Source organism: Primulina huaijiensis, chromosome 2 (assembly GCF_012295235.1).
Source record: "Primulina huaijiensis isolate GDHJ02 chromosome 2, ASM1229523v2, whole genome shotgun sequence".
Classification (NCBI taxonomy): Eukaryota; Viridiplantae; Streptophyta; class Magnoliopsida; order Lamiales; family Gesneriaceae; genus Primulina; species Primulina huaijiensis.
The window spans coordinates 25,692,087-25,709,580 of record NC_133307.1 but is presented as its reverse complement, the minus strand read 5'-3'; the positions used below and the strand labels follow the sequence as shown (position 1 = coordinate 25,709,580).

Sequence of the window (17,494 nt, the reverse complement as noted above, 5' to 3'; positions counted from 1 at the left end):
ATGAACTCGAGATAATTATATAAATTATTTTTATAAAACTCAATAAAATTATTAGTATCACTCGATTAACCTTAAAAATTGATATTTGACTTGACTCACAAAATCAAGGACTCAATTATCATGTTATATAATATATAAAATCAGGTAAAAATAAATAAATCATACAAGCAATGTTGGCNCTAATTATTAATCATTTATTTATCTCATCACACGTACCAAACGGAGTCTCAGAGTAGTGATAAGTTGATAACATCCCATTTTCATTTGGCATCAAAGTTATGCTGATCGGGATAAACCATAAATCATTCATAAATCAAGACTTTCAGCCTATATCGACACCATAGATAAAGACTACTATTATCTCCGTGGATGAAACCAGAAAAAATGAAGTTAAAAATGTGAAAAATATATAAAAATGCTCAGATTTATAAAAATAGAAAATCGAGGGGCACCGCACCAACCGTCCCCTTTGGCTCGTCTCTGATTATCTCCATGTAAAAGACTCACAGCTTTGATAGTCGATTTTTGGTGGAGATCCACGGGAGATGAGAAGCGTATTCATTGGAGGAAGTAGATAATATTGTGTCGTCCAAAATCGCAGGTTGGTATGGGTTTCCGAGATTTTGTCACATTTAATCAATCCCTTTTGCCAAACAAGCTTGCTGTCCGAATTTACAAGCATAAATATTTTCCAGATAGTACATTTTTGGAAGCACAAGATATGTTTGGCGTAGTCTGCTTTGGGGTCGAGATCTGTTAAAAAAAGGATTGCGATGGCGAATAACCCGGGCCAAAAAGGTTTTGTGTTCAAGGATCCATGGTTACTCAGGCCAAAAATTTTCAAGCCCATCCCGGGTTCCCATCTGAACCATGCTCATTTAAAGGTGTCGGTTGTCCCATCGGTTGGATAAATAAGCTGAAAGTTGTATATATGTATTTGGACAATCCTTCTTCTTGAGCTAGTTTTTGGGGTTAAGTTAGGTCCAAGTCTCAATTTTAACATGGTATCAGAGCCAGGTTCCACCGTTATGTGTTGGATTGTCCATAATTGGGTAACCTGTTTTGCTCATATTTGGGTCATTTGTAAACTCCACGCTACAGATGTTCATTTCTAAGCGTGAGAGTGTGTGTTAATTGTCACACATCGGTTGGATAAATAACATGGGAGTTGCATATATGAACTTAGACTATCCTCCCCTCTTGAGCTAGCTTTTATCGTTACATCGAATGGAGAGTGGGAACATTCTCTGGGAAGTGGACAGGGATGAAGTGAAGCGATTTCCCGTAGGTAGCACAATTGGTAACGGTAAGTTGAATTGGCACTATATGACTAACGGGGGATACTATGTTAAATCCGGGTATTACCTTGCACAGGAGAATGTCGTTTCTGCATGTAATGGATTGAGTTGCAGCTTTACCGAAGGCCTTAGGAAACTATGGAAATTGAGGATTCCTAACAAAATCAAATTCAGAGAATGATTTTTAATGCGCTTCCTGTTCGTGTTAATCTAGCATCGACGAGTAAACGTTGACAGGTTTTGCCCAGATGCATGGGAAATTCTCTAAGATACCCGTAAGATATGGAAATTGACAGCCCTTTGGTCTCTTATACGTACTTTTCCTGGTAGTCATTTTGGTGATCTTTCAACTGGATTTTAGTTTATAAAACTGGAGATGACTTTGAAAATTTTGTCTTGCTTTGCTGGAGTATTTGGGAGGCATGAAATGTCCGAAATTTCCGAGTTAAGTTTCTCTCTTATGACGATGTTCTTGCACGCGCAGCAAGAGCGGGCACTACATATATATATCGAAGCACACTTTGTGTTAGTGTTTCAAAGGACTCACACCCGAATCCAACTACACGCTGGCACCCACCTCCTCCTGGTGTTGCCGAACCATTAGAAGCGACTGTTTGACGTCTCTACTCAAATTCTCCAGGAGCATCTCATTCGGACTGTCGAAGAGCAGCCAAGGCGCATGAGTTGGCTGGCTGGTCGTAGTTCGCAATCTAATATCAATATTTTGTTTTTGGACGCTGTTTCATTGTTCTTAAACAATGCCGTATTGTATGATTTGGACTCTTGTTAATGTAATATTTTTTATCCAAAAAGAAAAAAGGTATGCTGAATTTTATATATTTATATTTGAAATATTCTGTTTATTGTACGATTTGAAATATATATATATATATATAAAAGTGAATCTGATGAAGATTCTTGAAAGCTTCAACGAATCATCAAATATTTTCTTATTTTGGAAATTAGCAAAAAGTTATTCTGATTCTTTCTTCGTTGCATCAATATTTCGCACTACTTCTCATTTCATTAAGCTCATGATTTGTTTTACTATTTTGGTCAATTATTAATTTAAATAGTAATGGCCGGGTTGCAGCTAGCAATATAGCTTGTTTTTGTACAAAAAACTTGAAATAAATAATAAAAGTTCATCATAAAATTAAGTTTCATTTAATTTTTCATTTATATGTATAGATTGTCTTTGTCATAAAACTTGAAATAAATAATACAGGTTCATTATAAGATTAAGTTTCATTTATACGCAAGGTTCCCCCAGATTCCCAGACAAGTGACAACTCGAGTTTTCCACATAAAGCCAAGCAAATTACGGAGGGAATAAAGGGAAATCTTAATAAATATATGATTATATATATTTTTGTAAGCAAAGCAACGTCCTTATCAAAATTAGTCTTTTTTATATTCTCTAGGCAAGATTCATATAAAGACCTTATCTCAGGCTCTGTGAAAATGTGATAATATATTCAATAATTCCAAATCAAATTTCATGTACAATAGATATAGATTTAAAACATAATCAATTGTGTTTTCCATACCTATTGAGTTGTCGTTCACATATTGGCTCGTATATATATAAATCTCTTTCTCTCTTTTAATTATTTATTTCAAGTTTTATGACAAAATGTGAACGACGTTGATTGAAAAATGTCTCTAATCAAGCTTATTATAATATTGCAGAATATTTGGAGAGACGTTGATTGAAATAATTAGCTAGCTAGGCCTATATATATATATTTATATATATAATATATCTTGAATCATTTCATGCACCGCGGTGGCTATTTCATTGACCGTGCTTAGCTGGCACTCATCTTCGACCTGCAATTAATAGTATATCAATTAAAAGTAAGTATATATAATTGATTTGATTTGATTTGATTTGATTTGTGATTAATGATAATTGATTCTTATGTGAGAATGAATATAAACCATTAGATACAATAAAGGTAGCATCTGGTTAACTAAACGTACATACCTTGACGCTGAAAGAGTAGAGAGCTGATTGATGGACGGTGGTGACATTGAGGTGGAGAATTGTGAGGCGGATGGAGTGAAACTCGGCCACCATTTTGGGGAGTTGTTTTGGGCGTCGCTTATCCGATACCAATATTTTGATGTTGGCATGGTTCTCCACCATGGTCACCTCGATATCGGCCACACCATTCTTGGTAGATGTCGAGTACTGAGGAAACATGAAATATTGGGAGAATAATCCAGTAGTACCACCGACATTATTCTTGGCTATTTGCCTCTGCCCTTCAAGATATTGGACTTGTTGTTCCAGTTCCTTCACGAAATTAATGGCTCCACCCACTATCGATGCTTGATCTCCCTATTGGAAAATTATTTTATATGTATTAATATTTATGTACGTGGAAGGAAATACCTTGCATAGTATCATTGATGATGTACAAGATGATTCCTTCACTCGTACGAATGTCCTACCAACAGTATTCTTACACAAAAACTAACGCATGCACACATCATTATACACAATAATTTGTTTTGGTTACTATATATTTCTATATATATTTTTTAAAAATAAATGTTGGAGAGTATGGGAATTTAAATATTACTCCACGCTTATCGATTAATTATATCTGAAATATTTATTAAATAAATGATAAATATTCATTTATTTTCGAATGTGGCAAACTAATTAATTAGCATGGATATAACATATAGTTTACTTGATAAAAGAAATTTAAATTTTATTTAAAATAAATTAAAGAAAGATATTAATTAGTTTATACCCTTTGAGCGTATGAAGGAGGCATCAAGGAGCGGAGGACGGTGAGATACTCATTCATCAGCCGCCGTCGATTCCTTTCCACCGCAATATGAGTCATTCTCTGCTTCTCCATTTCTTCCCTGTTCTTCAAGCTCCTGCTCCTCCGCCTCTTAAGGCGGCTGGTGGCCTCCGGAGCCGTGTATTCGGTCTCCGGTGAAGAAGTTGTGTTTTGTGGCGGAGAAAAATCCCATTTTGTAATGGAATCCTCTTCATCTACATTAATGTTGAGATTTTTGGAATTTGGCTTTGTTTCTTGTAATAAGGATTCGATATTAATGTTGAACTCATGATCTTGGCAGCCATAGCTAAAAGGGTTTCGCCGGAAAAGGACAGACTCTAAAGCCATTTCTCTTTTCTCTCACTCTCGAGAAGTTGAAAAGCAATTGGTGTTACTATCCATTTAAAGACTTATTTTATATTTGCCATAATATATTCTTTATCAAAATTATGCTACATAGCAGTATCACATTTATCACGTATTATTTAATCAAGTATTTAAAATTCATAACTAATTCAATTTATTGATTTTTTTTTTGGAATTTAATTTCCAAATCAAATATCACGTCATATGATATGATATCGAAAAAAAAAAAACCAACCAACTCCATTCAAAATTATATTTACAGCTACTTTACTATTTTTTATTATTATGCAAATCAAGTTTTAATAATAAAAAAATCAAAAAAAATCAAAAAAAAAACAAACAAACAAACAAGTTGCATACAAAATCGTGCACAAGAATCACCCGAACTTACACGAGGGGATGTCTTGTATGTGTCTCATACATAAAGATTGAGTCGTCCTCGTTTAATTTCACTCGATAGTAGCATATTTCATCCAACAATAAAACACCAATTTTCCTATTTAGGTCTACAACCAATATATACATATACATATACATATATATAAAGTCACGTACAATTTAATTTCTCACTTCAAATTCTTGCATGATGCATCTATCGTAAAAGAACTGAGACAAAATTAATAGAAATGTTTAAGGGCATGTGAAATATCTTTAATTTAGATTATATACCAAGGTATAATTTGGTAAAATGGATAAGATATGGATTGATAAATAATCATCATTATCTCATGTTTGGTACCTTTTTAGAAAGCCCATGATAATACTATGGGCCCGTGATAAATAATTTTATACAAGAATAAAATATATTTTTTATGAGATAAGATAATTTTAATTTAATGATAAAAACACCTTAAATGACTTAATTGACCTCAATATATAAANTAATATATAAATTTAATCAATCTTATTAAAATCATACCAAACATTAAATATAATATTTTACATCTTATTTATCATTAACTCATCTTTATATTATATATCACATGTTTATCCTATCATGTATACCAAACTATGCCTAAATAGATAATGAATCATACGAGCGAATCTTGAAATTACTTTGAAGATTAACAACAAAATTAGATAATGAGAAAATATTTAGAATTTGATGGAAGAGCAAATAGTGTCATGTATACTTTTCGAAGTACGAACTCCAAAAGTTCAAAGCCCTTTAATAATTATTTACCTCTACTTACTTTTTTTTTTTGCCACCCTAAGATAATTACAAGACATTTACATGTGCTTTTGGAAGGGTGTAGCTAGTCTTTATGTGGTCATAGAGTATATATTGCATGTCTTCGTCTTACGGTTCCTTTTTTCTCAATAGAATATTTTTTGAAAAGAAAATATATATTCATCAATGAAATTAATTAAGTGGGATGCATGGCACGAAATTTAGTTACGTAGAAGTACCTAAAATAATTATATTATAAAGTATGGTTGTATCAATTCGCTCTTTAATTATAGAGGAGTATTGGCTACATGATATCCTATGGGAGTGAAATGGAAAGTAAAAAAATATTTGGGGAAAAGAGAAAAGAGAAGAAATGGAGTCAGTGAAATAGTGTCGTTGCATGTCGAAAGAATCCATGTACGCAAACAAAGAGAAATTTGCTTAGGATATCAATATTTCAATTGTCCATAATAAATATTTGGGACAAATTTTATAAACAAAAAAGCGATGAAAATCTTTAATGGATTAAGCAGTATTAAAAATGGCATTCTTTTTTTATTATTATTGATATATATTGTGATATATCATAATTAAAAGATTAGTTTTATCTGATATAATATCTCGGAGAATATTATTTGATACGAAAAATTTTGATATCTATACTATATTATTAAATGTGAGACCCTTAGAGTAACTTTACACTTCTTACTTTATTAAAAATTTTCTCAAATCACTCCATAATTTACATAGAAAAAAATCTAAACAAAATTTTCCTTTTAAATCAAACAACTCTTCTAAATTGAAAATAATTTTTTGTTAATTGTTTGATATTATTTGATCATATTAAAAATAATAATAACACATGTAACACGTGTGCATTTTTTATTAGTATCAAATAAGTGTGATCCACGATTAGAGGTGGAGTAGAAATCTTGTTGGCCAAGCTAGAAAAAAAATATAAATATAGATAGCTACCTTCTGGTTGACAAACACTACATAGTTTGGGGGATTTGTTTGTGGCTTGTATATCAAATTTGGGGTCCGAAATCGCGTTTTTTACTTTACTTAAAAGATATACATCTATTAAAAAGTAAAAATATGTGTATATCATGATAATTTCTTTCTTCTAATTTAACAAGTACTAATTCCTACATGTTTATATTAAATAGGTAATTAAATTTCCATTTTTTAGAAGTTGCTGTCATTTTTATGATAATAGACCAACAGCTTTTCCGAAGAATGTATTGTTTGTATCTATAAGCAAAAAAAAAACACATCTACTTTTATGTTTTACAGACTTTATAAAACAATTTTACCCGTTTGGTGCAAACCCAGATTTCAATAAATCGTACGTTCTGTCTTCTTCCTTTTATATTTTATATAATATTCAATTATTCATTAAGTCCATACGTATAATTTTTCTGCGCAATGATACAATTTATGTGTATAATTAATTACATGTATATTTTAGTTACGATAACTCGATCTCCTCTTGAGTGACATGGAACAATTATTCAATGTCCCGCATGGTTTCTTTGATGACATAAGATGTCTTTTGTAAAACGATCTCATATATCTATATTTTGGAGACGAATTGATCCTGTCTGTATTTCATATTTTTTTTGACTTAAAATTAATATTTTCTTATGAGTTGGATCAGGTCTGTCATAAATTCATCTCATAAAATTAACTTGTAATACGGTCTCACATGAATTTTTGTGTTGTTGATATTTAGAGAGCTTAAAGGGAATATCTTCTCTAGTGTTTTTTGTACGAGATTGCATTAATCTATACATGATGAATTCAAGTTTTACTTACTCTTATAATAATTAAATTATATGAATAAAGTAAATATATTAGGGGTAATATTGTCATTTCAATTGACGATTTGATTGGTGTGATAAATAATAATTACACAAAATTGTAAGTAAACAAACGAGATAAATTATTTCATCAAGCCCTAATCTTACCAACTAAACACACCCTATAGTTTAATTAATAACTTTTAAAAACAAATTTTTTTTTAAAAAAAAAAATATGATATCCCACACGTCAAGTGTCGCTAGCCAATCAAATACGAGCATGAGTTATTTTTTAAAATATAATATTTACCAGCTAGCATTATCTCTTTTTACACAAAAAATTAATTCAAATTCAAAATTTGAAGACTAATAAGTAAGATAAATTATCAACTAAAATAGGGCTTTCTCGCACAAATATATAATTTAGTTTGTATTAAATTAAAGCTCTTAAAATTTCCATTGATTCCTATCAGAAAGATGCCAATAAATATTTCATCGGTGGAGAGGTGGACAACTTTTGCAGCCAATTTGGCTAAAATAGCGATCGCAGGAGCATCGTTATCAAAACCTCTTTCAACAAACAAAAGGGCGGGCGCAACGGCCAAGATGAACCAGAAGGAGTAGGTCTACTGTCTATTCGTCAATTAGACAGGTAGATTTGGTTTATATCGACAATGAAAAGTAATATTTTATTATAAAAAATAATATTTTTTTGATCGAATCAAAAATTCGTCTCACAAAATTGTTATATTAATGTCAGACCGACACAAAAGTTTATGTGAACCAGAAAACAGGGATTCAATACTCTACTCGCCTCCACCTTTTCTTGGCTCGTCTCATTTTTCCTTTTTATTATTTTTTCTCTTCTTATTTTTCTCATCCTTGGGTTTTTTTATTCTTGTTTAATCTTTTCATGCGTGATTTTTTTTCCTTATTTTCTTTTTTGCTCTTTCTCCTAACCGTTTATTCCTGTAAATTTGATTTTTTTCTATTCATTTAATCATTAATAACCATGAACATTGATTCAATTTGAAACGGTAAAATAAAAAGTTCTAAACTACAAATAATAAAAGAAAATTTTGGCAGATTGATACATCAAATTTTACTAATGCCCTAATTGATACATATTAGTCAAATTAGTGTAATTTTTTATATATAAAATTTAAATATTTTACCCTTCTAGGAAAATGATATATTTAAATGTGAAAAATTATGTATATATTTAAATATAAGTTATAATTGTTAGCCTTGGTTAGAATCATCATCCTACTCATTTTTCTTCGATCGAAGAATAGTAACGAGGATTGAGGGCTAATAGGTAAGTGAATTCATTGGCTGAATCAAAGTGCCATTTAACACAATCTTGTTCAATCACTTGTATCAATAAAATTATATTTCAAAAAGAATATGTCTTTTATGAGACGGTCTCACGATTTTTTTTCCTTCTGTGGAACGAGTCATTCCAATTCATACTTAAATTATGAAGTAATTAAAAGTTATACTTTTCATGAATCATATCAGATTGGAGATTCGTATCACAAAATTGAAATGTAAGACCGTCTGACAAGAGTTTTTGTTCTCCAAGAAATATCACATACCCGATATCGACTAACTTAAATCGGTTTTATATTTCTAACCTTATTAATTCAATTATTCAACACCTTCGTTAACCAAATCATAGGAGTATTTTGAGTTCAGTTGACATAATGCATAGGTTCACTCTATACAAGCAAGTTTGTTAAGGATTAAGCTAAACAATATTTATTAACTTGAAGCATTGCTATTTTTAATTAATTCAACTCCCCGAGTGTTTGTTCTAATTTATTTCCTTAGTGACTGACTATCTCAGATTATTTAATACAACTCTTACAATTTATTAACAATTTACCTGATACGGAAATTATTAAAATTTATTTATATAGAGTTAAAAATGTGCGTATGACTCGTCCGTTGCTTATGTTTTGAGGTTGAAGCCATGAAAACAGCCACAGCAAGGCTTACTTATTCATTTCTAACTCTCCCAAACTATCATTGCAGAAAACCCGATGAACATTGACATAACAATCACGAAGCTCTCGTAAAGCTCATTGCGTCGTTCGACTCCGCGCCTATAGAAAAGCTCCTTATCTGATTTCATTAATATCGTAAATGTATGTTTCCATTAGTAATCAGACAACAATGTGTAAAAGAAACGAACAAAATATTTATTTTAATGATATTTTAAATAAGAGGCATCATCATATTCATGGCATAAATTCAATCCCACGGCTTGGAAATTGAGATGAACTCAGAGACCAATTTATACAAGAGAGAGAGAGAGACAAATTTGTCCACAATATGTTCAAAATATTATTATATTTTAAATGTCAACAAATTGGAGAGCTGAGTTAAAGGTGTAGGGTTGACCTAGTTGCCAAAATGAATTGGGTCCATTGCAAGTTTATTGAAAAGAAGAATGTAGTTGATTAATTGATTCTATTTTGAGTTGAATTCCGAAAATTATATTGCTTTATATATGGTGAATTAAATATTTTTATTAATATTTTCTGAATACCATTAATATCACATGCATGGCATGGACCAACTTCAAATTCAATCATATCTTAAGCTAAAATAAAAATAATTAAAGTGAATTCGAATTTTTAGGATGGTCGTTCTTTTTCAAACCCGTTATATTAAAAACCCAACCCAATACAACCCGATGTTGTGTATTCAAGTTCGGGTTCGAATATAAAAATTAAAACCCGGCCCTCGCTCATCGAGAGTGTCAACAATATTTCACGCTTTGAATTCAAAGCATTTAAAAGTTTGAATTATTCATAAAAACTATAAATTTGTTTTTGTTTTTTTTATTTATTTTCTGACTTAAGATTAAATGTTTGACAAGGAAGGGAAGCTATGTTTGACAAGGAAGGGAAGCTAACCGACACATGAAATCGAATCCTTCTGATCTCATAAAACTAATCGTCTCAATCCATAATAAAATAAAAAATAATAATAATTTTTTTTATGATACATCTTATAAATAAAATAGACAATCATCTTCAATCATGGCAAGTGGACAACTCGTTCTTCCCGAACCTGCCGGATTGGAAATGTATCGAGTCACCGACACTCAAAACTCGCTCCTCAAACCGAGCTGACTCACTCATCTTCTCTCTTCCGAGCGATCGCCCCCCTTCTCTGTGAATTTTCAGCATCCCAATTGCATCTTTAACTTCTTGAATCGAAGCTCGCATCGTATCAATCGAAGCCTTTTTCATCGGATATAATTCGGATAATCTATTCTCACAATCTTGTGATCTTTTCAAAGAACATATTAGCTCAACGGAATCACCGAAATTCAAGAAATTTAACCTGTGCTTAAGCTCCTCGATTCTCAGTATAATCTCGTTGACTGTCGAGAGATAATCGTTGTATAGTAGTTTAACGATTTCTTCGATTAATCTGTCGTCTTCCGGCGAGAGGGAATCTGGTACTTTGCAGATTTCTTCCAGTAATTGAACCAGAGAATCCATGTCTTTGATCAGATCAAGGTTCAAGAAAGAAGGGATTCTCTGTTCTTGAATCTCTTTCACCATGCTGTTCGAAGATGAGCATAGAAAATAACCCAAAACCCTCGAAGTAGAGAGGAGGGTCTCGAGGTAACGTGCATACCACCTCACCCACGCGGAGAGACCCCAGGTTGCTGCGGTTGTGCTGTCGCGGAAGGCGGAGAGTTTCAGGTAATTATACCCGCCGTTGGCCGGGAAAATCGAGAGCTGATCCTGGAGGATAAAGGGTCCCCGCTTGATGATGTGGTGAATGATTAGGAGGCATTTGAGTGCGACTATGGTGTTTCTGGTGCGGTGGAGGCGATCCATGAGGGCAGTGATGATAGCGGATGCGGTGGCGCGTGAGCTGTCGCCAAGGACGAGCAGGGAATTGAAGTGGATGTCATCATAAGCGGATGGAGGCGCGTGGGTGGTAGCGCGGAGTACGGCTTGGTGGAGGGTAGCGGCGGTTGGGTTCGAGAGTATGGCGGCTTTGGATAAGGATGCTTTGTCTTTGATGATTCCTATGAGATTCCTGAGTGTGTATATTTTCCCCATGGGCTACGGCAGGAAAATGATAGGAGTTGCAGGGGGAAGAAGATCAAATTTTTGTGGGATATTATAATTATAAATGTAATTGTGATTATAATCCACCTTTGTTCCAAAAAAAATAATTCAAGAGTGGGTATAATTTGATCGAGTCTATTAATTAATTATACGATAGTCGACATGTTTGGTGCATATTTAATTATAGAATGCGACACCCTCACATGGATCGAATTTTTTTGCATGGTAACTCTTTGTGAATACATGTTGAGAATGACCTACTTCAGAAAATTAGAGGTACGGTACTACGGTCAATAATTATTTGTTATTATCGGTGTTGTGACACATCTCTCCAAAATTTTGTGCAAGACCAAATAACACATGGTAGCGGTTACTAAAGATATAAATGAAATGAATCAAATTGTTTGTGAGCTATTCGAAACTCGATTCGATAAAAATTTGTTTAATGAGACTCATTAGTATAAAAAAAACTAAGCTCAAGCTTTACAATATTCAGCTCGCTAACTCGTGAACATGTTCGTTGATAAGTTCACGAGTCATCTCTTAGATGAAAAAATAATAGTTTTGATATTTGATTTATTGATTTTGCATATGACTTATGAAATATTTAGAAAAATCTATTAATATAATAAATTTATAAATTTTAGTAATAATGTTATATTTTTTCTAAATATATAATTTATTTTTTAATGAATTTAATGAAAATTTAAATGTATAAGTTTGAGATACTTAGAGTAACTAACTTTGGTGTTATGGTCTGTTTTAATAATTATATATATTAATAAAATATTAAAATTTTTGTGGAGCCCTTAACTCCTAATCGTTATTACAATGCAATTTGATCTGGGTTAATTAATCACAGCAGAAAACGAGTTTAAAATTTTCTTTACACTGAGCCCAACACATATACTATTTGAATACTAAAAATAGTATTTCATCTCATATCATAAGACATGCCCACACATAATCAAAATCAATCATATTCAAACAACTCATGTCCTCGGGACATGCTCCGTTATATAGATACATACATATATTGGGAACAAAACATAAAACCTCAGCTCAAACTGTGACTCCCTCCAGAAGTACCCTCTCCGGTCTCCTGATATCCTGGAGTACCTGCCATTGTCCACACACAAAGACAACAACAGCCCCCCTTGGGGTGAGCAAAGCTCCGTATGGAACAACCAATCATATATACCACAGATATCTAAACAATGATATATGGGATGCAATGCATGTATGTCGTGGAGGTATCGGGTCAAATGCCCATCCACTGAGTACATGTCAGAAACAAACGAATCGCTATCAAATCAATGCTCGAGCTGGCACACCGGCCTCAATAAGGGATACTCGTATGATAGCGTCGACAAAGCGCCATCAAATCCCAAATCTCATATCCAATCATCGGGGCCACAACTGTCTATGCTTTAAGGTCATATAATACCGGCATAGCGATTGTGTTCACAAACCCCAGAATCCAATCAAATCATATCAGGGTATCCAAGGATCATAGCTCAACGTGCATGTCATGTATCGATGTATACATCAAACGATGTGTGTTAACAAAACATTTATTTTATACATCGATATCTCAATCTCAATGTCATGTATGCCACATCAATCAACAAATAAGGCATATAGACACATAATCTCATTTCAATCAATCCAATCAAACCGACATATATCATATAATACAGATACCTGTCGTATGTTACCCGGTCGCAACATACCTCAATTCTTCGTTCCAGTTGATGTAGCCTGAAGATATCGGTATAATACTTTATCTACATCAATAACATGCTCATTCTAATCAATAACCTAATCAAAAATCATTAATATGAGTTCAAATATCATTTGAAACTTCAAAAATTCATATCAAATTCAAATTATAATATAATTCAATTCCGACTTCGAATATGAGTTTCTTGTCGATTATTCTATTATATATAAGAAATTCAACTTCAAATACATGCTATTCCAGCATTTTGATATTTAGAACTGCTGGAACTCGAAGAAAATTACCTCAGTCGGAAGCCCTCGACGCGACGATCACAAATATATAATTTGTTTCGCGTTTAGACAGCGTTTCGAAGTCGATTCAGACGAAAGAAAATCGAAATCTCTCGTATTCTCTCGAAACCTCTGAAATAAAATGAAGAAAAGAAGAAGAAACCTCGTTCTTATCTCCACCGCTTCGGCGCTCGGGCGGTAGAATTCTCGCGCCCAAGCGCGAGACGTTCTGCCCCCGAGTGTCACTTGCTCCGCGCTCGGGCGGTCAAAAACTACCGCTCGGGCGCGGCATGTTCTGTCCGAGAACACCCCTTATTCCACACTGGCGCTCGGGCGGTCATTTTCTACCGCTCGGGCGCCACATGTTCTGTCCAAATATTGATTTTGGTATTATATTGACGTCCGGTTTTTCCACTCGATCTCTTACCACGTCAATTCGTATTCAATACTTATTTTCTCAATTTCATTGTCATGATATACATCATATACATAATCACATGACAATTTCATAAATTATCGATAATCACACAGGATTTACGATAATACGATACACGGTCCTTACAATTTTAATGCAAGTTATATGTAGTTCAGTGGATAGAATCATTTTTTTTAGGGTTTATGTTATATGTTCAATTCTTACGAAGTCATTTTTTTATTCTTTGATTTTTCAATTTATTTTTTAATTTATATATCAAAATTACAGTGTGGTCCCTCACTATTTCTTATAATTATATTTTGATCCTCATTTAAATATAAATCAAATGAATTATAAAAAATATTATACAATCACGCAACGCGTGCGTCAGTGCACTAGTATTTATTAAGTTCGTTTAGGCTTGATAAAAGCTCGAATCAGTTCGTGAGTTATTAATATATTCGTTAAATAAAGCTCGAGTTCAGCTCGATTATAAACGAATCAAGTTCAAACATTCAAGAATTCGGCTCGACTCGATTAAATCTCTAGCGGTGACAAGCCAGGATTCTAGACAATCGATATTGTTGTTCATTTTGTATCATACGATAACCAATGCACATACGATAACCAATGACAAATGAAGGTTCCAGATAACATATACAAGCCATTATATTAAAGATGTGTTGGCTTGATCTTAACCATTGATTAAAGAGATGTGACTGGTATAAATAAGTGTGTAAACTCTCATTTTGTGTCAATAAAAAAATCAATAATAGTTTGAATTTATAAGTTTCCTTGTCACCTCTTTGACAGAAATCCCCTTTTTAATTTTTCTACTTTTTTTTTGGACCAATTTAATTTTTCTACTTAGCATTTGGAAAAAAGTTAAAAAATTCTTCTCATTCAAACTAAGGGTGGACATCGGATCAGGTAGTATTTTTATTAACCAATCTCGGCTAAAAAAAAATTTTAATACCCAACTTTCGGGTACCTCAAGTCGAATTATGGGCATAAAACCCAAAAAAAAAATTCAATTGTATGAAAACAACAAATTTGTGATTAAAAATGGGTGATAAATTTAATGTTTTCAACGCTTAATCGGGTACCTTGTTCGTTTTTAAAAAAGATAGATTATAACATGGTATTTAATTATCAATGAGTAGGGTGTTGGATTTAAATTTAATAAAATGCATGTAACTGTTATCGGATCAGGCACCGAAAAAACCCAACACCAACTCGAAATTAATAATTTGGATTTGGGTCATGAATTAAACCAAATTAAAAAAGATTGAGTTGTTCTCGTTCAAATTTCATTATATATATAATTTTGATATGTTGTTCATCTATCGTGTTCACCTCCGTGTCCATCAATGAGATGAGACTCTTGTCTATTGGATGTGATGAATTATATCCAAATTATACATATAATATATGAGTGTCACCTCATTAGTGTTATATACACATCGTGCATACCTCCGTGCCCGCCAATGAGGTGTTACTCATATATTGAATGTATAATTTGGATATGTTTCATCGCATCCAATATATGAATGTTACCTCATTGGTGGAACGGTAGGTGAATACTATATCAAAACTTTATATATAGTTATGATACAGATGTTCTAAAAAATCTGAGTCGAGCTCGATAGTTTTTCATTTAGCTGTTAGATCGTTAGTTTTTTGTTATAAATTTTTATGAGGTTAATAGTTTGTTTACTTCTACACTCATGTATATAAACATTGAGAGATCCAAATTAATATATTTTGATTTCCTCTCATATTTATCGGGTGTATAATCTCTTCTACAATGTAACTCATACACATGTCAACGAGTATTTCACATATGATGCAAGCACTTGAGACATGAACCGCTTTTACAGTAGAAATGAACACAATTGTGGTATGGGGCGCAATTTTGTTGGACTGGATTTAGAAAAGAGCAGAAATGCGTAAATTAATATCTTTTGATTTCCTCTCATATTTATCGGGTTTAAAATCTTTTCTACAGTATAACTGATACACATGACCATGAATATTCAATATATGTTGTGAGGTCTTGAGAGATGAACCGCTTTTATAGCCGAAACGGCTACAAATTTTAGTGTGAGGTGCAGTCTTGTCGGACTGGATTCAGAAAAGGGCAGACGCGGGAGAAGCGCTGAAATAAACCTGAAAACAATCAATAGATGAAGACACAGATACGAGAAAATGCCAAATGCGACAAAGGTGTCGAAATATAAGGCATTCGCAGTTGCCAAAATTTCAAACGCAACACTTATAATTCTTGAAGTAAATCATGTTTGGCAAGAGCAAGATCCAAGGTAGTCTTCCGGAGTCCTTACCATAAAATATTTATTTTAAAGAATCTCTCTCTATTTTTTTTTAACTTCTCAGTATTCATACAACGTATCAAGAAAATATTGAACAAAAACCGAATGCTAAAGAAATTTTCATGAAACAAGAAAATGTATATGTACCAAGAAGAACTACGATTGCAAAAATATTTGTATTATCAAGAAACCGAAAATTCTGAATTTCAAACACTTATACAATTCTGAAATTCATCTATAAGATTGATATGAGAGCTCTATTCTTCTTGTGTCTTCATTTCGGGTGGGCATCTGTCTGCCCCTGTCCTGTGACGCCTCCAGTTTTCCAATCTTCAAGCCAGGACTGTCGATCAAACTACAATTACAATCATGTTGAAGATATAAACAAAACACTTTTGCGTTATCCCCAACATTCTTGAAATTTTATCAGGCGTAATAGCTGCAGTTTCTCAAGAAGATGGAGATGGATAATGAGTTCAGAGAGAGAAAGAAACAGTAATGATGCATAGGGAGAAAAAATAATGATGCGTTTAAGCCTAAATTATTTTTATCATTTAATATATTATACATAGAGTAGGTCTCTTGTGAGACGATCTCGCGAATATTTATCTGTGAGACGGGTCAACCCTAACGATATTCACAATAAAAAGTAATACTTTTTCATAGATGATCTAAATAAGATATTCGTCTCACAAAATACGACCCGTGAGACCGTCTCACACAAGTTTTTGCCTTAGAGTAAGTCTCTTGTGAGACGGTCTCACGAATCTTCATCTGTGAGACGGGTCAATCTTACCGATTTTCACAATAAAAAGTAGATAAAAACTTGTGTGAGACGGTCTCACATGTCGTATTTTGTGAGATAGATCTCTTATTTGGGTCATCCATGAAAAAATATTACTTTTTATGCCAAAAGTATTACTTTTTATTGTGAATATCGGTAGGGTTGACCCGTCTCACAAATAAAGATTCGTGAGACCATCTCACAAGAGACCTACTCTAAAAAGTAATACTCCATAAACTAGAAACAACTTTGATTTAGAATTAAGCAATTTCACAAATTGAAACTGAATTGGAATAATGCACAAACAAACAAAAAAACCAAGACCCAAATGAGTCATGCTTATATATTCTGGAAATTTAACAAAGATAAATTAATTAATCAAATTATTGGGCTTTAAAATATTTAAAGATG

The 17,494-nt window shown here is 32.8% G+C and overlaps 2 protein-coding genes across 2 annotated transcripts; both read right to left on the bottom strand.

The window, feature by feature from the left end:
- Positions 1-2,967: 2,967 nt before the first annotated feature.
- On the bottom strand, positions 2,968-4,487 carry LOC140960689 (transcription factor bHLH94-like). Its single transcript, XM_073418938.1, has 3 exons — positions 4,067-4,487; positions 3,289-3,645; positions 2,968-3,131 (listed from the first exon to the last, which is right to left on the bottom strand). Exons 1-3 carry the CDS (start codon positions 4,448-4,450, stop codon positions 3,048-3,050), a joined length of 825 nt encoding a protein of 274 aa, XP_073275039.1. The 5' UTR covers positions 4,451-4,487; the 3' UTR covers positions 2,968-3,047.
- Positions 4,488-10,412: 5,925 nt separating this feature from the next.
- LOC140970987 (putative clathrin assembly protein At4g40080) lies at positions 10,413-11,639 on the bottom strand. The gene has a single exon (XM_073433011.1). The coding sequence runs from the start codon at positions 11,530-11,532 to the stop codon at positions 10,486-10,488; it is 1,047 nt and encodes a 348-aa protein (XP_073289112.1). The 5' UTR covers positions 11,533-11,639; the 3' UTR covers positions 10,413-10,485.
- Positions 11,640-17,494: the final 5,855 nt, after the last annotated feature.

What these genes read in the sequence shown, in the direction of transcription:
- LOC140960689 (XM_073418938.1), bottom strand. Translation starts at nt 4,450, where the DNA reads ATGGCTTTAGAGTCTGTCCTTTTCCGGCGAAACCCTTTTAGCTATGGC. An exon ending in CTCCTTCATACGCTCAAAGG is followed by an intron (nt 3,646 to 4,066) that starts GTATAAACTAAT and finishes ATTTTCCAATAG; the next exon opens with GGAGATCAAGCATCGATAGT. An exon ending in TCTACTCTTTCAGCGTCAAG is followed by an intron (nt 3,132 to 3,288) that starts GTATGTACGTTT and finishes TATTAATTGCAG; the next exon opens with GTCGAAGATGAGTGCCAGCT.
- LOC140970987 (XM_073433011.1), bottom strand. Translation starts at nt 11,532, where the DNA reads ATGGGGAAAATATACACACTCAGGAATCTCATAGGAATCATCAAAGAC.